Source organism: Ips typographus, linkage group LG3, assembly GCF_016097725.1.
Source record: "Ips typographus isolate SLU linkage group LG3, UJ_Ityp_2.0, whole genome shotgun sequence".
In the NCBI taxonomy this organism is placed as follows: Eukaryota; Metazoa; Arthropoda; class Insecta; order Coleoptera; family Curculionidae; genus Ips; species Ips typographus.
In genome coordinates, this window is record NC_138424.1 from 22,039,317 (window position 1) to 22,060,505 (window position 21,189).

Genomic DNA, 21,189 nt, shown 5'->3' on the forward strand with positions numbered 1-21,189 from the left:
AAGATATTTGAACTCACCCGGCAACTGGCTTAAGGAAGTTTAATCAAAACGTATTTGTCCGACAAACTTGCTTTGTCGTATAAAAATTTTTCCGAGGCATTTTAAAAGTTTGTCGATTCGAAAAGTTGACGGGGATTTTATTTAGTCTTTGCTCACGGTAAAAAATGACTCGGCAAAGTTAGTGACCTATTAAACTTAAATTTGCCTAAGTTTTCATCGTCGTGCATTATTAGAGATTTTTTGCCGAAACTTTTGCCATCTAAAACTTGTAGGGACGGGTAGAAGACGAAGCGGAAAGCGTATAAAGCAAGCTAATGCCCAGCACTCGTACACTTAACGTTGATATACAGTGTGCTTGCTATACACACTTAAATCCTAAAAGTTTGGTTGGACAAATTGACGAATTTTGCTGAAAACGTTTTTTGTTGATAAAGCAAAAACTAACAAGAATCATACATAACAATACTTTACATAACGAACTTAAAGTTAATACAATAACACAGTTTTTGAGATATTGACACTAACTTTAATTATTATTATTACATGCCTGATGAAGCCAAAAAGCAGAAACACGTGTCAGATTCACTTTTTTACCAAAAAATTTTGTTTCTTTTTGAACTTATTTTCACTGATGGTATCAAAGATATAGTCACGTGACTGTACACTGCAGACTATTTTAACGTTAAGTAGAGTCAAGTGAGCTTCAACTTTTTCATTCGACGCTTTGAAATAGTCACATGACTTTTGTAGGTGAATTTGACAGTTGAAAACAGTAATGTGACCTTTGAAAATTCCTTTCAGTCGTAAGAATGGTCACGTAACTCTCAGAACAACATTTTGACCTTAAATATGGTCATGCGACTACAACGATGCATATTTTAACTGTAAAAAGATTTGTGACTTTTCAGATATCATTCGACGTTTAAAAATAGTCACGTGACTTTTGTAACGGAATTTGTTAAACCACGTGAATTATGGAATTTCCTTTTTGGCTGTAAAAAATTATTATGTGACCTTTATTAGAGCAACGCTTTGACCTAGATTATAGAGGTTTTTTAAGTACTTTTTGAAACTCAATATCTCGATAACATGACGAGCTAGAGAGGCCAGTTTTGGATCATTTTGTAGTTTTTTTTATGCTTTTTCGAATGGCGTTGGAACAAAGTTCCTGCGCATTTAAATAAAAGAGATACGATATTTCAAAAAGTGAAAAAAATCAATTTTTGTAAAAATTTGTATTCATACCAAAGGACCTTAAATTAGGTGAAATAAGTACAAAAAAAGCACTTTAAAATTTTTCATTTTTCAAAAAAATTGAAAGAATGTTGAAAAATTTAATTTGATATTCAATATCTCGGTAACATGAAGAGCTAGAGAGGCCAGTTTTGGCTCATTTTGTAGTATTTTTCATCCTCTTTCTAATGGCGTCTTAGCGAAATCTATGAGTTCAAATGATTCAAAAATTGAAAAAATCCTATTTTTTCAAAAATTTCTGTTTTGGCAAATTTTTATTTTGCCCCAGAAGGGTTCCAATGCACAGCAAAGGGCATATTTATACCAAAGGACCTTAAATTAGGAATAATACAAAAAAGCAATTTAAAATTTTTCATTTTTGAAATCTCAATACATGTACGACCAATTTGGGACACACTGTATAGCAAACTAAGCTTACTTACTGCTACAAAAACACATTACAGTGCTATTTAAGACTCTGAGACTGTTGGTGAAGAGAATCCCCAACTAGTAGTCCCAGAAATATGAACAGACATGTATGATATGAACAGGCTAGGAAATCAGAAAATGTCACTGTCACGTGACCATTCAACCAATTAGAGCCGACAGGACGACAGTGTCCTAGATCGGTTTACTCAGTTATTAGTGTTTTTTTCATAAAAGCACTGTCCTGACAAAAGAAAGCGGAAGTTTTGGGCTACATTTAGATGTTGGAACGAACCTCCTAACTGTCACAAGAACCAAATTGGGAGCTGTCAAACTTAACATCTTTAAAAAGCTTGTTTACTTGTCCTGCTGTATTTCCGATAAAAATTCTAGGTTACTGGTGACTTTTTTTAAAAAAAATCTATTCAGGTGAAAGAAATTCAACATTACGAGGTAAATTTTGACGTATAAACGATCCTTTTAGCTGTCATAGGAACCAAATTAGGAGCTGTCAAACTAAACATTTTTAAAAAAACTTTTTTACTTGCTCTGCCTTATTTCTGATCAAAAATCTAAGTTACTTGTGACTTTAAAAAAAATTCTATTGAGATGAAAGAAAGTAAAAATTACGAGGTAAATTTTGACGTATGAACGAATCTCCTAGCTGTCATAGGAACCAAATTAGGAACTGTCAAACTAAACATTTTAAAAAAAACTTGTTCACTTGCTCTGTTCTATTTCTGATCAAAAATCTCAGTTACTTGTGACTTTAAAAAAAATTCTATTCAGGTGAAAGAAAGTCAAAATTACGAGGTACATTTTGACGTAGGAACGAATCTCCTAGCGGTCATAGGAACCAAATTAGGAGCTGTCAAACTAAACATTTTTCAAAAAACTTGTTCACTTGCTCTGTTCTATTTCTGGTGATATTCAGGTGTAAGGTACATTTTGACATATGAACAAACTGCTTAGCTGTCATAGGAACCAAGTTAGGAGCTGTCAAATTATGACATCTTCATTATAACTTGTTTACTAGCACTGTTTTATTAACGGGTTAATTTAGACTTTTGAATAAAATTTATACCTGTTATAGTAATCAAATAAAGATATCTGTCATCTTTAAAAAAATAGAAGAAAGATGGCAGGTTGATGAAATGGAGAGAGAGAGAAGGATATTTATAGAAGATAGGGAAAAAGCAATGACAGTTGTTGAATGAAAAGGAAATTTGAACAGTATAGGAAAACACAAAACTACTTAAAAATCAGCGGAATCAACTATACATAGTAACTGTAGTCAGGTTATACCAATTTGCCTACTTATTACGCCTTTCTGGCATAGTTTACGTTTTTCAAAATATGTGGAAGAGAGTATACTAAAATAGGCCAGTTTTCTCAGATATTAGTGCTTTTTTTATAAAAACTGTCATAAAAAAGTTTTGGGCTACTTTTTGACATTGGAGCAAAATTCCTAGCTATCTAATCTGAATGATGAATTCATTATTAAAACTTTGATTGATTTTCTGTTGGAAACCAGTTAAAGATTGCTTCTGCGAACAGGCCTAATAATAATATCATTTGACATTTACATATTTAGCAGTAAAAAAAAAATAAGAAAAACAGGTGGCGTGTCTCATTTTCATAAGCGAAAACGAGGAAATAGGAAAAATCCGCAACTACAACAATAACATGCAAGTCACATGGAAAATGTCACTCAATTTTCTGCTTTACAAATGGGACATAAAAATTAATAAATAATTTATGAAGCATTAGAAGTCCTTTTTCTACCGTTCTGGTTGAGAATAAATGATTTCCGTTCCGTAACGACTTACCATACCCTGCAGGGTTAATAATTAACATACTTTAAAAGTGTGTTTTTTTTTCTACTTTTTTTTTACATTTCCACAAGTTCTCGTTTGATTTAATCGCCCCTTTCCTCAAGCACTTCCTTATAGTGTTGTCAATGTGCAAAAACTAACCACCTCTACTGAATATTCATTTTTAGCGGAGGAAACTATTTTTAATGAAGGGAATTGTTACATATTTTTGCATATTCTTATTAAACATGGCACGGGTAAAAGTAGACTTTTTATGAAGCGTGTCTCAGGTGATTTATGATTGTCGTTGCGACTTTGATTTGACTTTGTTCCCATGACGATAAATTCAAAAACAACCTTAATAATAATTAAAAGACGTTCGAACATTTTTGGGACGCGACTTTAGCCCTCCACCTCAAATGTAAAGCGTAACCGGTTTAAAAAGGGCACTTTGCCCTTCAATTTTCTTCTAAATTGACTTGCGAGCTGTAAGGGCAGCTCGACGAAATTAATACCGTTTCCTTTTCGGTACGGTATCGTCTCTGGGTAACAAAATAAAGTCCCGAAGTCGCCATACAATTTAATTACTCGCGTAAAAGCGATTTTAGTCCCTTCAGCATGGACGGGGAATTTCATTCAGGGTGGGATTTGATTACGTTCCTGTCTCAAACAGCTAACCAGAACATTAACTTTGATATGTGCATGCACGGAAAGGGAACTTTGTTCTAAAAACTTACAAATTGATAAAAATACGAAAAATTAGCATCAAATATTCTGTTTCTTATTAACAATCTGGTGTGAATATTGTACGTTATTTTATAGTTGAATTCTTTTTTACAGATTACTTTGGCGTCAAGAGCCTAAAGATAATCAATAGTGTGTGTTCACCAGGTTATGGACGTCTTCCAGGAGAAAGAAAACCCATTAGCTACAGGTTAGTATTACGATAAGTTTTAAATTGAAAGTCAAATTTTCTTTAGGGACACGTGGTTGCACCATTATGACGAAGAAGTTTTACATGAGGATTATTAATTAATAAGAGTATCAGTCACTAGACTGTGTGTTTTTTGGCATAAAGACAATGTGCAATCTTATTTTTTAGGACACTTTATATATCTTTTGGCTCATTTTATTTGTCAATGTTACGTATAACTTAGCATATTTCCGACCCTTTTACAAAAAGGGCAAAGGGAACTACTGCCGTTCATTTTCAAAGCAACCTTCATCCCCAAAGTAAGGACGACCACCCTCTCAAAATCATTCAGACCGATCTGTCCCCATCTTGTCTACTGAAGACATTGGAGAAGACGGTAAATAATTATATTAGAATCTAGATACTGGAGAGGGTGCCTTTGCACCCCGGACATCACGTTTACAGAGCAGAAAAATTAACAGAAACCGCCCTACTAATCGAAAACATCCAGGAATCACTCTAGCACAACAAAATGGCTATATACTCCACAACACCTCTTACGAGACAATCAAAAGGGCCCTGAAGAATAAAGGAATAAACAGAAGGTCCTATCACCCTTGAGGCAGTAGATGAATTTTTGGAATTTTACGGAGAACGTAGAAACTTGATATGCTAACGACATAGTCGTTATGGCCGAAGATAAGTTTGAAGAAACCTTCTGCGATCTCGTAAAAAGGAAACTAGAGATCACCAGAAGATGGGGTCTATCAGTGGGATGGAGAATTAATTTATTAAAAACCAAAGTGGTACCTTTCACTAGGAGAATAAGACTTCAGCAGTTGAGGAATGTTCGCCTTAACGACGAAGACTTAATGGCGGCAAGATGTTAAGTATCTAGGACTCAAAACCTATCTGGAATCGTCATGTTGAAAAGATAGCCACGAAAGCAAAATCATCACTGATGGTGAGCAGGAACATTGCGAGAAAAACATGGGATTGTAACCGATCATGATAGTGAAACCTATGATCATCTACAGTGCAGCAGTATAATACGGAAACGAACGAACGACCCCACGAACCCCACAACAAGAAAAACGTTAGAAAAGGTGCAGATACTTGCAAGTCTTTGCATAACAGGAGCAATGAGATCGACTCCAACAGCAGCACTAGAGGTCATTTTAGCTCTCACACAAAAAGTACAAAGCAAGGACTACTTTCTGGTAGGGCACACTTTGCCGATCTTCCAACTGACGAAATCATCAGGAAGTTCAGTTTTAGAAAACACTTTTGCTGGAACGGAACTGAGCACCAAGAGAGATTGGAGCCGAGAAACCATTCAAGCATTGAGAAAAAATACCATAATGTGCTATTCGGATCACGGAGACGTTCAAGATAACGTCCACGTTAGAGTGCCTCCTTAACTTACCCTCCCTTCAGCTCCTGCTGAAGAGAGAGGCAAGGATGGCCTCCTACCGGCTCTTTCATATTACCCGTGTCCTTTCTAATTTTAAATTGCGAGTCCCTTGCTATGCCCTCCGATGTTCTGCCGGGTACGGCTGCCACCGATTTCTGCTACAGGACCCTCGTACCATCGAGAGTGGACTACGGGCTGATGACCTACTCCAAGCAGATATCTGCTGGTCTACGGACGGCTGAAAGTCCTCAAAAGGGACTGTAGCCGGGGCTTTCTGTGCCAAGGCGAGGGTCTGTCTGACTGAGGGATTGGGGCAAACACCGACGGTCCTGCAGGCTGAACTCTACTTCATCGAGATCTACTCTAGGGAAATGAGTATGGAAGGTTGTGGCTGGTGTATGGAAGATGGCGAGTCGGTGGCTCACCGCTGTCCGGCTCTGACTAACTCCAGATCTTTCATATTCGAACGGGCGGATGTACGCCCAGGAGACCTGGACAACCTCCCATCCAGAGCAGTTATTTGGTTCCTCAAGGACTCGAGTATTCTGGATGAGCTATAACTTAAGTGTGAGCCACAATAGACCTGCGGTCGCGGTGGAGGGCAGAATATGCCCACTCACGGTACATAAGTATCATAACTAAAGGGAACTCGAAAAGTCCTGCCTTCGAGCATCGCACCAAATCCTCCGAACCCATGGACCAGTTCCCTATCGTTTCTCAAAATTCAGGCTATAGAAAAGTGTATTCAATTCAATCTCGACAGGAAATACCGGAACAAGGAAATTGCGATCCTTCTCAATATCAAAAGAGACATCAAAGCGTTGAGCAACATCAATTCGAAGATGATTTTGGAATGCCTAGGAAAACTCAATGATCTAGGAAGGAAAAACAAGGTAACCTTCCTCTGGGTTCCGGGGCACGTCGGAGTAGAGGGGAATGAACAAGCACGAAAAGGGTCATCAGCGACACTCATCGCGCCAGTACCATTCTACTGCCGTGGAAACGCATACGTTCAGGAAGAACTTAATAAAGCTGAAGAAGAAATGAGAGAAACTGACACTGGCAAAGACTTCCAATCCTGAAAAATCGGCAAATTTAACCGAGCTAGATAACCTCAGAAAAATTAGTGTCAAAGCAATAATGGGATTTCTAACGGGGCATTTTCGACTCAAGAAATTCTGAAATTCCTAAAGGAACTGAATGTTGAGGGGCTGCTAGGAACAAGAAAACCTTGAAATAGCAGAAGAAGATGGGGTACAATAGATCTAATCAGGGCTAATACGTATAACTTATCTATACAGGGTGTACGAAATTTGCATTTCAATTTGGGAGGTAATTCTACGGAATAATAATTCCAAGTATGCAACATCAGAGACACGTATTCTGCAGTATTTCAAAAAACTGCAACGTTATCTGGTGTGTCTTCTAAAGTTCTATTACCGGGTATATGTGTATTATGTGTTCTGTAACACCCCGTATAATGAGCTACAGCACCGTAGTTTTTGATTGGTCAAGAACAAGCAGCTGCATGCTTATACGAGAGATTATTAGAATTGTTGTACAGGGTGAATAAAGTTGACTCTCTCAAAGTGAGACCAAGGTATTCCTAAATTGAATTATAAGGTAAGCTGTTTTCCAAATTCACAATAAACCTTCTAAGTAACTAAACTCAGGAAGAGGCATTTTTCTGGATTTTGAGACAACTTGCCAGAAAGTATTTGACTTTTCTCGGTGTTTAATGTTTTTTTTTTTTAAGAAATTAGTTTTGCTGTCTTCCAATTTTGTTCTCTTTGAAAAGCAACAGCAAATCATGGTTGGCGTTAAGCAGATTTCCAGTAACAGAGTTGCTAAGAACAACTGATTGTTCAGTGACGTTAAATAATACAAACTCAATTACCGAGCCATTAATGGAGTTCAGTACTCAAGACGAAAGACGTGCTCCGTCTCGACAAACCTCGAACCAAAACGATTTAATTAATAACACGAATTAATATCTACTACGTTTTGCCAAAACTAGTTCCTCGAGCCCCTTCGCTTTTGTCTAACCTCTCTGAAATATACGAGATATAAGTGAAAAGTCGGAGCAGAGTATCAAGCTATTCGGCTATTGTTTATTGTTTTCCTACTAAAACAGTTATTATACGAGTGTTAAGCTCGCATCCATCTTGCTTCCTAACGGTTTTATGCTGGAAAACCCTTTAATAATTTATACTTACACTTGAATTATGGCCGGCAAGTGCGTGGGGGGGGCTCATTAGCTTAATGTTTGTTCTTGTTGTTGCTTTAGGACTGTTTTTGTCTTTTATTACCCACGCTCTATGCTCTATTATAGTCTAGGCTACTTAAGAAACCAGCTTTTAACTTTTTTTTTGTTTGTAATACGCATTTCTATATTTAGACACAATTTTCTTTTTATACATAATACACATTCAAAAAACATACTAAAAATGCTGAATTCTTGTACTGTAAGATTTGAAATATCTTTAAAAAAGTATATTGAATAATATACAAGGTTTATACGGGATCCATCATGTCTTCTTTACACCAATTAAAACTCATTCACTATTTGTCAGGATTCTTTAATAAACAATCTGAAGTTTGGTTTTCACATAAACTTATTTTTAATAAAAAAAAAATAATTTCTAACATACTTTGGCTGGGATTACTTTTTTCCCCCTTTCGAAAAACTTTCCCTCCTTAAAACTGTCACTTCACACCTGTCAAAACGCTACTTGACGCATGTCACTTAACAAATGCCACGTCATATGTCAGATCCGTCTCAGACTGGCGAGTAATTTAAATAAAGTGAAAATTTCACTACCCCGCTAAAATTTTAGAAGGATCAAATATTTTCCTACTCGGGTGCGGTAAAGTGCACTTTTCCGCATTCATTTGAGTGCGGGCAGGAGTACTTTTCCGCACCCGATGCGGTAAAGTTACTTTTCCGCATTGTAAGATTATTAATTTACAACAAAATAAATAATAAACCAGCAAATTTTAAGTTTATATGTGTAGAGCGAATATACCTATTCTTACCAAACTTTTTATGAGATGTTTAAGCCAAGACAAATTGAGTGCGGAAAAGTAACTTTACCGCCCTAGTGTGGAAAAGTTACTACTTTTCCGCACTCATTTTATTTTTCAACAAAAAAAAAAAACATTTAAATCAAACAATCATAACTGTATATGTGATTTCTCAATTAAGAATACACTTTTAATCATCTTTGCAAACAAAGGCTTTTATTTTAGCAATTTTACTATACATTTCCTGTTCAACTTAATGAAAAATGATATTCATAGGAAAAATGCGGAAAGCGTCTTTCCCGCCCTTTAACTGCTGTCTCGTGCGGGAAAGTACCACTTTCCGCACTTGTTAGGTAAAAAACTAGTATAGAAATTTGATGCGTGCTTAAAGTATTCTTTTTTTTTTGTCACTTCCGGTTTAACCGGAAGTAGATGTTAACTTGCTAATTTTAAATCTAACACCTTGCATATTATTGTTTTTTTGAATACTCCAATCGATTTCGAATATTTTTTCTACGGTTTTTGGGATATTTTCGTTTAAAAAATGACATTTTTAGATTTTGAAATGTCATAGCTCCTAATCTAAATGAGTTAGAGCAAAACGGCTTGCATGTTCTTCCACCTCTTTTGATATTTATCATTTGGGGATATTTTAAATTTTGACAGGTGTCAAAAATTTAATGACACTAAACAATTATTACCAGTCAAATTTTCTAATATGATCACTCTATACGCTACTCCAAAATCTAAAAATGCCATTTTTTAAACATTAATATCTCGAAAACCGTTGCAGGTAAATATAGGTTATAATACATTAGAAATATTTGAAATTGTTAAGAAAATCTAAAAATATACAGAATGTTCCATTTGAAATAAGCAAGTTCGTATTTACTTCCGGTATAACCGGAAATACAAAATATTTTAGCAGAATGCACTTACTTTACTATGTTGCCAAATTGTAGAAACTTTTTTATTTCTGGATTCGTTTTATGTTAATTAACGTTTTTCGACTTGAGATACGTTTAATAGAAATGTGAGTTTACACATTTATCAAACCCAATAAAAAATCCACCAACAAAAGGAAGCATTTTCAATTAAATCGCATTAGAATATGATTTATTTATACAACAAAAACGCGTTAATATTGTAACAATAACTCAACCCAAATGGCTGGTATTTATTTAAATAAATCTGTACAAGCAGTTCATATTGAATGAGGGCGTGAGCAAATAAACTGTTTAATAATTTTAATAATAATTATTGTAAGCGTCCTACCTTGTTCATGTAATCCATTAATTATCTGAAACGTTAACCTCAAATAGTTTATTGTCCGTAAATTGTTAGTTTCAACGTAATATAATTAATAATAACACGTTTCGATTTCACTTTATTTTGTAAATATGCAGTGAAATAAATCGGGTACAATTTATTTGTTCAACTTTTATTATACACAATAAAACAGTAGCGTTTTAACCAAAATGTATTTATTGATTTTTCAATTTTTTTCTCGTTTTTTGAAAATAATGAAATTTTGCAACATCGACTTTTATAGATTGTCCATTTCTATGCTTAAATGACTTTGGTTTGTTCGTTGCAAAATAATTATACGGGGTGGTCAAAAAATAGCACTACAAAACGCATTTTAAAGTCTGCGGTAAGCTTTTCAGATGATTTTTATGGTTCAAAATTAGAGTAAGTTTCTATAATACAACTAACTTGGTTTAGACGTTAAAGACAGTGTTGTCCATTTTCAAATTTATTAGATCTTGTATCTTTAAACTTGTTTTATTTTGGCTCACTCTGTATATAAACAGTTTGATTCTGTTACATAAAAGAAGTCAATATCGATTACACAACCATTACGTCCGTTCATTAATAATTCATTGAACCAAAGTGTGATAACTTTTTCAACGTTATTAAGACCTTTTATGCTAATGCTTGTCCTAATGGACTTGGTGGGTAATGAACACCGCAAGTTTCACTTGCTTGGCTTTTAGTTGTTGAGAAAATATTTAGGTGTATGTAAATACTAATGGCTGTTTCAATATTTGTAAATATCACTTGTGAGTTTCACTTATTACTATACAAGAATTATCAATTATTAATAATTAAATAAGCGAAAACCATTACAAAAGTATATTCGAAACATTTTTTATTGCTCTGTTGTCATACGTTGTTAGAGATTTAGATTTAAATTTAAATTAGGTACTCACTTTTAAATGATTTTTATTTTTGTTGTATTTGGTGAATTTAGGTTAGGTTAACAATAATTGGTTAGGTATTATAAAGGTTTAGGTAACTACAATCAAGCATTTTGTGAACGTACAGAAAACAATATTATTTTTTTGCTGCCAAACTATCACTTTTCGGAAAACACGTCAATTGGTGAGGTCGTAATGTTACGTGAGAAGATTTTTTCATTTGAACTTAAACCAAAGAAAAAACACTAAATTTTACCGACATTTTGAAAACTAAATATTTATGAATGAATGAAATCAAAAAATGAAATATATTTGAATGAATTTAATATTTGAGGGAGAAATTTTTACATAATATAAACGTTGAGTGTATCCATATTCTACACTGTAATGTAGAATAGTAGTTTTTCTAATCAGTGCGCAAAGTTATGTTTATGTAAGCTTAAAGTGCGGGAAAACTACTTTGCGCACGTGTTAGGAACAATATTTTTTTTTACGAATGAAATAACTATACATTTTGTTTCTAATTTTAACATTAAGACACCTTGTATTAGATAAATCAATCAGAAAAGCTTCGAATGGTTGAAATAAACACAAAATAAAGGAGACAAACAATAACAGATAACAGTTTCGAGTAGAAAGTTGGAGAACGCGGAAGTTGCATATGTATTTCGAACAAAGTGCGGTGGCGGTGGAGGAAGAGAGGGCCGAACCGAACGAAGTTTGAGGAAACTCCAAGTGCATCGAATCGATTCGCATTTTGAAATTATCGGAAGTTGGCCTTTTGCGTGATTTCCAGCTTTACGGTGGGCGAATCGCGGCATGTATGGAATATTATCGCTTTTGAGGTGGTTACGTTCGCATCGACGGTTCTCTCTTGTTCTAATTGAGACACGAAAGTATCTCCTGTTGTTCAAGTTTGGTGTAAAGCAAATTCTATCAACATCGCTAAATTTACAGTTATAATTAGAGTCCGGATTAAAAAGCACTAAAATCGTTAAAAAAAGCGCTTAACAAGCAAAACTATTTTCCCCAAAAAAGCATAAAAATTTGTAAAATAGCTTTAAAAAAAACAACCTTTCCAGATGCAAATTTTTTACTTTTTTTGAGTCAAAGAAGATTTTCTACTGTTTCGAAAATTTTCAAAATTTTGTGAATTACTTCAGGAGCATTTGGAAGTTTTGCTTTTAAACTGTTCTAAAATCATACTGAAACTGTTTTAAAAGCTTTTGAAGGGATTTCGACTGCTTTAGAAGCATTTTGGTGTTTCTGTAGTATTTTGAAATCTTTTTAGACGACTTTAGGAGCATTTGGAAGGTTTCTGGACAGTTTAAAAAGCATTGAATGTTTTGGACTGCTTTTATTTTGTAGTATTTTTTTATCCCTTTCTAATGGCGGTTTACCGAAATTGATAGTTACAAATTGAATAAAGTTACAACCTATCAAAAATAGGAAAAATGACAGTTTTGGTAAAAAGTGCATTTTTGGCAAATTTTTATTTTGTTCCAGAAGGGTTCCAATGCACAGCAAAGAGTATACAGGGTGGTCCAGTTTTAAGTGTCAATAATTCACCATTTGATAGCTAATCAAAAAATAAGTTGACTTGCATTATGTCATTTTTCTGAAAAACGTTTCCTAAGGAAGATACAGTCCTCCAAATTTAAATTAAAAAAATCGTTTTATAGTTTAAAACTGAACATCCAAGACTTGTGAAAGTCCAAATTTGTACTGAATAGTCTAAAAACTTTTTTACTACTAGGAATGGTCTTATGATTTGCTTTCTCAGACTGCCTACCTGGTTGAGTGTCTGAAACTGGCATTCAAGAACTAAAAAAAGTCCGGAAATCAAGACAAAGATTGTATTGTGCATGAAACTCATTTTTTACTACTAAAAATAATATAAAAGTTGACTTTTAATGCTAGAACTGACTTTACTAAGACTAAAGAGAGTCCAAAAGTATATTTTCAAGACTTTAATTGGTATACAACTGAATTTTCTGGACTGGACACCAAGTCTAGAAGTAAATTAAATTTTCGGACATTTTATTTCTAAAAATTAGTTCTCAAGACTATTATTGTAGCATTTGGTACCAACATTTTTTACTTTTATTACTGAAGAAACCTGACTTTTGGAAATTGTCTTAAACTCGATTTTTCATTCTTAAAAAGCACTAAAAACAGTCTGAATTTCTTAGAGATGCTACAATTTATTGCACCTATGAGTGTAGAAGTCAATTTAATAGTAAAGAAGCTTGAAATAACATTTTCAAAATTATGGTCAGTGGACACACTGGCTTTTAGGCCTGATAAGTCAAAAACTTTGTAAAGATAGTCTTGAAACTCGATTTGAGTCACTGAAAACAGCCTTAAAACACTAAAAACCGTCTAGTTTATTAAGAAATACCCGAATTTTTAGCATTGAGGTGTCTAGAAGTCAATTTAATAGTGACAAAGCTTTGAATGCCATTTTAAGAGAATGAAGAATGTAAAAATTGTTTTTTAAGTTTTTAAGTCTACTATGTCAAAAACTTGGTAAAGATAGTCTTGAAACTCGATTTTCCAAGCTGAAAGCAGTTTTGAAGCACTAAAAATAGTCCAGAATTCGAAGAAAATGAAAAGCAAAGTAAAAAGCACGAAAAGTTCGTTTTCAAGACCAAAATTGAATTTGATTTGATAAAATATTGAAATTTGTCTTCAAATTATGAAAACTTACTTCAAATGCAAATTTTAAGCTTCTGATGTCACTTTTCATTAGTTCAGTCACATTTTGGAGTTCAAGTCAATTTTTAAGGTTTAAATGTATTAATTTGTAGTAACAAATTCTTGAAAAAGTAGTGTTTATGTCTACAAGTCAATTTTTAGTATTAAAGTCTCTCGATTTGCATGAAAACTGGTTACAAACACAACTTTTAAGCTTCTGAAATTTTTATCTTTTCTAATTCAATTTTCAAAACTAAAGTCTTTTAGTTTATCTGGAAACTATGAAAACTGGTTACAATAATATTTTTTAAACTTCTTAAGTGAATTTTCCGTTTCCAAGACAATTTTTAAGTTGGGTTGGGTTAGTTTTGGGTCTTTGACCGTAATAACGTGTAATAAAGTACTTGTTCCAAATTTGATCAACATTGCTCCAACGGTCTAACAGTTATGACAAAAAACCGATTTTTTAAACAGAAATTTGAAAGATTGTATTTTCCTTAGGAAGCACTTTTCAGGAAAATGACATAATGAATGTCAACTTATTTTTTAATTGGCTATGGATGGGTGAATTATTGACATTTAAAACTGGACCACCCTGTATTTATACCAGAGTACCTTAAATTAGGTGAAATAAGCACAAAAAAAAAAACACTTCAAAATGTTTCATTATTCAAAAAATTGAAAAAAATTAGAGGTATTTTTTTTACTACATTTTGAATGTGAATATCTCGGTAACATGAAGAGTTTGAGAGGCGAGTCTTGGCGCATTTTGTACTATTTTAACCTATCAAAAACACAAAAAAAATTGTATTATGCAGAATAAACTCTCCAAGTAATACAACTAGCAAAGAAGTGGTTGCATTTTAATATTATTTCATCCGATAAACATCATCAGATGCCGGGCAAAGCCGCTGAAAATAGGCCATTTAAATGAGCATTTCAGAAACAGACGACGTTCTGTTGTCAAAATGGGTCGGATTTTTTGTCAGTAGTTTTGCGGCGATTCGCGGAATCGAAATGAGATTGTATCCGGTTATTACTTTGCTTGTCCGAAGCAGTTTTCATAATAATGCACTTTTTATTGTTGTCGTGTATATGCGGCCTTGGTTGTCCCCCGATCGGATTGAACTGTCAAACCAAACGAACGAAAAGTCGAAACGGTGTTCAAAACAGCTTACCTAAGTAAATAAGTATGGAACAAACCAGGGAAATTGATGGTTACGTCAGCAATTGCGTCTGGTGGATGGATGTAACTCGGGTACTTTTAGAATACAATTTAGAAAAATTTGTGAAATTATGGAATTAGGATTTTATCACAGTTTTATATGAGGGAGTAAAGTCATTGTTTTCGATATGGAAACCTAGACGTTAACAAACAAATACTTGCAAATATCTAAAAAACAGTAAAAGTTTGGGATGAAAATCATTTTGATTACTATTGTTCTATCAAATACTATACAATTCCAAACTTCCCAACCAATAAAGTAAACGTTGAAAAATGTGCGTTTTCAGGAAATAATTTTGATATACACGGTGTCCGTTTTTCAGACTTTATCATCTCAAAATCTCGGTTATTTGAAGAGACACAAGAATTTGGACGGAGACGTCCGGAGATATCCGAACAAAACCAAAATTGCTTAATCTAGACAATTTTTGTTCTAATCAGTTTCCTTCCAAATGTGGTCGTTTTCAAGATATTGACTATTAAATATTGGAATGTTCAATATTTGGAAGGCTGTAGCGGGCAAACGGTTGATGTTCCTATCTTACTTTTTTGAGATTTATTTTACGATGGTATTTTCAATATTTTGAAAAAACTTTAATATTTGAGGATTTTGTGTTTTTTTCAATTTTTTTTTAAATACTCTCGCAAACCTAAATCTCAAAAAAAAGTAAGGTAGGAACCTGTATACCGTTTTGCTCTATCTTCAACCGTTCGCCTGCTACAGCCTTCCAAATAATGAAATTTTTTTTAATGTTTACTAGTCAATATCTTGAAAACGACGACAAACTATAAAAATTATGATTATTCATTAAAGAAAAACAATTAAAAAATCATACAAATGGATAATTTTTCATTGAGAAAAGTCTATTAATTCAACTACAAAAAACAAAACACAGATAAAGCACAAAGATCCCCATTGAAAACATAAATGCACACACAAAACCAATAGATCTGTCTCTATTTAGAGACGGGAGAAAACAAAGGGAGAGAAAAGCGTATTGAGGGCAAAACCGCGGGCTTTTGAGCCACCGAAAAGTTCATTAATGGGCCATAATAAGCGGGCAATTTTTCATCTTTTGTGAGCGCTATCTTCGCGATTATCATCGCTAAAGAGCAGAAACAAAATCCATAAAACTTATTACGAACAGGCATTAAGCTAATAAGTCTCACGCACTCTGCTCCTGTTGTAATGCGCCGGTATTAACTGTGAAATATTACACCTTTTCAGATATAAAAGGTTATGGTTTTATTAGTGGAGGCCACACCAAGATTGATGTTACCGCGTCGCTATTGTTCTCCCTTTCTGCCTTTTAATATCAATTTTCTTGCCGTTTGTGCACGGGCACGTGTCTTAAATTTCAACGGTTTAACACAAAAAAAAAGTGAAAAACAAAAATAATTGTTGTAAAATTAGGAGGATTAGGGAAAATGAAACAAAAATACGGTGACGTAACAATTGCTGGAAATATTTCGATAAGTAAACTCGGAATTTAGTTGCAATGTTATCAAACTGACAAATTGTACAATTTTGACTGACAAGTTTTCGTTCGACTATCTCGCGATCTGTTAGTTTTGCAGGTTCCTCTGGATCAGTTCCTGGGAGGTGGAGTGCCAGCTGTCCTTCCATCTCTTAGATGGTCTTCCGGGTGCTCTTTTCCCTATTGGTTTCCCTTCAAGTGCGATGCGTGGCAGTCTTCCCTCTTCTATTCTTCTCACGTGAGCGTACCAATATCTTTTTCTTTGTCTCCCCCATCTTACGATGTCTTGCACCCCACATTGTTCCCTAATGTCAGTGTTCCTAATTCGGTCTATTCTGCGCAAATTCGTTTTGTTGGTTTCTTCTCTGGTTTCTATTCCGTATGTCATGATTGGCCTGATACAAGTCTTCTAGATCCTGACCTTGCTATCCGTTCGCCCATGTTATCGTTAGCCCGACATGGCAGACGCTTTGTTGATCTGGCTTCTTAGGTCCTTCACTGGGTCATGGTAACTCGACAGATCCATATCCAGATATTTGAATTGTAAAACCTGCTCGATGATTTTGTCCTGAACTATCAGCTTACATCTTACGGGATCTTTAGCAAAGGTTATGCTTTTCGTTTTTTCTATAGATATGGTCATGTTCATCGCTTGGCTGACCTGGCAGAATTTGTGTAGATCGTTTCCGCGAAAATAGCTGCATCATTGGCGTAGCATACCATGATTCTTTTATTCTGTCCCATTCGGTATCCCAAATTTAGTGATGATACTTCCTCTATAATTCTGTCCATTAAGAGATTGAACAGAAATGGGCTAAGTCACCTTGTCTGATGCCTCCTGGTGTCGGTATCTCTTCCGTATAAGTGTCCCCTGCCTTTACTTTAGTCATGTTGTTCATATATTGAGACTGCGAACTGCTCTTACGATGGTGTCTGGCGTTTCTTTCGCTATCAGTATATTTTTGATGTCGGAGAGGCGAATCCTATCAAATTGATCAAATCGATGAAGCAGACATATGCTGCTGTATTAAATTGATTGATTGATTGATTTTTCTTTTAGTTGTTTGATAATGAATATGACATCGATCGTGGATCTGTTTCGTCTGAAGCCTTGTTGTTCTTTCCTGTTTGTTATTTGTGTTTCAAGTCTTTCTTTCAAAATGCCAGTAAAGAGTTTCATGTTTGTGTTGAGCAGCGTTATGCCCCTGTAGTTGTCTGGGTGCGTCTTCTGTCCTTTTTTGAATATAGGGATAGTTATACTTTTGTGCCATTTCGTACGTATTTCCGATGTTTCTAAAATTTTGTTGTAGAGGATTTTTAGATGTTTTTCTAGTTCAGGTCCGGCATATTTCAGATGTGTGCTTTGAAAGCCTTCATAGTTTGCAATGCAGCTTGCAATGTTATCAAATTGACAATTTTTACTAATTTGGTTTGAAGAGTGTTTGCGATGTGACAATGTAAATTCCGAGTTTGAAGTCGAAATTTATCTAAATTCCGAGTTTAAAGTTGGAATTTAAGAAAAAATTGTTTGTAGCCCTTCTACGATGAATACGGTTTTACCAGAAAGTACACAATTCCCTTACTTGAAATGGAACACCTTGTATATTGTTTCTTTTTTGGATTCTACGACAAATTGTAGATATTTTTCATGGATACGTCTTTGTATCCGTTTCTGAGATATTTACCATTATATGCAAAATTTGGCATTTGCCATACCTTAAAAAATTTAAATTTTCGTGTATAAGAAAACTTTATTAAATAAAGTTAGTTCTAAAGCATCAAAACTAATGATACAAAGTAGTCAAAATTGTCCTAAAATATTAATTTTAAAAAATAGAAATAATCAAGTGTATATCAAATCAAACACCTCAATTTTCTTATTTCCCGTCTAAAATTGAGGAAATTGAATTTTCTTACTGTCCTACTGATGCACTAGCAATTAAAACTCACAAAAAAGCATTTTCAACTTTTTGGTTTGATAGAAAATCAATCATGTCAAAAAGTATCAACTTAATCAAATAAGTAACATAAAATGTACAAACTTGCCTTCATTCTAAACGGGAAATCGGAAAAAGTTCTAAAAATAGACATAAACTATTTGAAAAACCTGGCATTTTGCACTTTTTAAAACAATTTTTGACTTTGACCTCTCTGTGTCATTATTTTTGACGATTTTCTGCACACGTTCTTAGAGCAAACCTCGTGAAAAAAAAAAGGTTAACTACTTCTCAACATTCAGTATCTCGGTAACATGAAGAGCTAGAGAAAAGAAGCGAGTGTTGTGTTATGTTATGTTGTGCTATTTAAGTTTAGGTTAGACTGTGACAGAAAATTTAATTAATTTCAATTACATAATAGCACTTACATTAAACAAGAAGCATTTATTGCTATATTATTTTTTCGTATCCACAGAAATAGGCTGCTCTATCAAATTTCAGCGCTAATCTAAAATGACTCACCCTGTATATGGACATATGCCTGTAATCTGAATTTTTTATATAAAAGTTCTATTGGAAAATTATTAATAGACAGGAAAAAAAACATCAAACCTGCTTATAATTAGCAACCGCGGTTTACCTAAATATTTTTGTTGCCCACTTGACTATTATGTTTCATAGACTTATTTTTGCACACAATTTGTAATACTCACGTTCGCGAAATAGTTTGGCAAGCAGCACCAGGTGGACATTCCTGGTTCATTAATTGAAATTTCGTTTACGACCTTAATCAATGTTTTTTTTCCAGATTTCCAGGTCACATGGATGGACATTCTGGAACTTAACAAACTGACTGCAGTGGCTCAGAAAGTAAAAGCGTCCTCCAAGTAAGTGCTGCTTTTTCTATTTCGGTGTAAACGGGAATAAAAAACTCGAGTGTTAATATTTTTTTAAAAAAACATATTTAAAAGTGGAAAAGTGTAATTTAACCGGTAACGGTTTATAAGGCAATTTGAAGGCGAGCAAGGTAGCCCAATTTTCCGCGCTCAATCGAGTCTGAAAAGCTGTGGCAGTTTCGTTTTACTGGTTAACATATACCGGTATAAAAATAGAGTGCTATTTGCCCGATAAAAATTTCTGTTGTGTATTACATCCCTTGTAAAATCTATAGTAAAAATACAGAAACAAGAAAAATAGGTCAAAAATTTTGTCGAGTTAAAACAAGGGTAGAACATCTAAAGAAACGAAACATATTATTATTCTTTATAAAAATTGCAAAATTTATAACTCTACGGTTTCTGATCATGATATTATTCAACGAGCCTGTAATGATATCTATTACTCACGAAGATGAAGTTTGAGTGACTAATAGCCATTACATGGATGAATAATCCTATTAATTTTCTACTATTGTGATATTGTTTGATTTGGTAGAGATTTTGACGGTTGTCATATTTAAAAATAGACTAAAATTAAGTCACAATCAAATGTTATTTATGCTAAAAATATACTGGTAAAGGTATAAAATTCATCCAACCAAAGTCAAACTGGTTTTGTTACTTTTCAAGTATGTTTCGTTGTTTTCTACCTCTATGAGACTGAATTTAACAGTTTTCAGGTTTAGAACTGAACAAAAGACAGAAATGTACTGTCTGCCACTTGTCTTCTGTCAAAATATGACATAATAATGTTTTAGAGAGGAAAATCAAGGTTTAGGAATAACACTATAGACTTGTACGTCGCCACAAGAAGGTAAATATTTTTAATTTGACAAAATTAAAGGGTAGAGTGAACCAGTGAGTAATGAACTAATTACTTACGATAGGTAATGGGTCTTACTATCTTAATCTTACGATTTATTAAAAACTAGTGAATAATAAGCATATTATTAAAAAGTTATAAAAAAAGTATATTATCAGTTGTTAATTAAGGCACATTCTTGGAATAAATATTTACCTAAAATTACCTGAAAAAAAAGTTTCAAAATTATTAAAGCAGTCACGTGACCTCAAGTAATGCAGTTTTGTACTTGAAAATGTAGGAAATTTAAACTGTCAAAATTCAAATTAAATAAAATAATCACGTGACCCTAAAAAAAAATTGAATTTGCAACTGTCAAACGTCAAATGCTAACAGGATAAACGTGTTTTCACGATCCCATACGTTTGATCCAGTCATATTTGATTGATTTACGTAGCGGCGTTGCCGATTCGGGCAAAAATGCTTCACTTAGGTACCAAATATCGTTGGTTACAAGCTGGATTTCTTATATTTATTAATTTAAACTAAAAGTAAATACTCATTGGACTTGCATTGATCAAATTTTGTATTTAGGATGTTGCGTGAGCGAAATAAGATATTCATAATGGCAACAATGCTGCATAATACTTGTTTGCAAAAAATTTCCTCTGTTCTTCAGGGGAAATTTTCAAGATTCCAAATGGGTTAAAATTTTTCGCCGTATATGTAAACTATATGCTCTCAAAATTTCAGATCTGCATCTGGTCAAACAAAACAAAAAAATCATATTGTTAATAAACGAGTATTATGTGAACTAGTGAATGTTTCCAAAAACAGACATACTTTGTGTATTAGCAGTAACTTTCATAATTCATTTAATAAACACAGCCACTTACTTAAAATAGTTGTCTACTTTTAAATAACATTGATTAATTTGGATTTACTGAGAGCATTGTGACCTTGCAAGGAGTTTGCCTGCATTCAATCAAGCTTCCTCAAGTCTCAAGTGCAACTGTCAACCTACGTAGTCTCGTACAATAATTAATAATGTAACATCCAGAATTCTGGCTAACAAACGTCTAATTGA

At 33.8% G+C, this 21,189-nt stretch overlaps 1 protein-coding gene across 4 annotated transcripts in view; it reads left to right on the forward strand.

Annotated features, from left to right (window-relative positions):
* The window catches only part of LOC145725916 (uncharacterized), a 276,687-nt gene that overhangs the window by 76,426 nt on the left and 179,072 nt on the right, over positions 1-21,189 (forward strand). For 2 of the 4 annotated variants that reach the window (XM_081974838.1, XM_081974837.1), the window contains exons 2-3: positions 4,314-4,407; positions 19,171-19,249. In XM_081974838.1, coding sequence (XP_081830964.1) covers positions 4,368-4,407; positions 19,171-19,249 — 119 coding nt within the window. In that variant the 5' untranslated portion in view covers positions 4,314-4,367. Of the gene's footprint in view, positions 1-4,313; positions 4,408-19,097; positions 19,120-19,170; positions 19,250-21,189 lie in introns of those variants that run through there. The other 2 variants (XM_081974839.1, XM_081974840.1) reach the window with 2 other exon arrangements.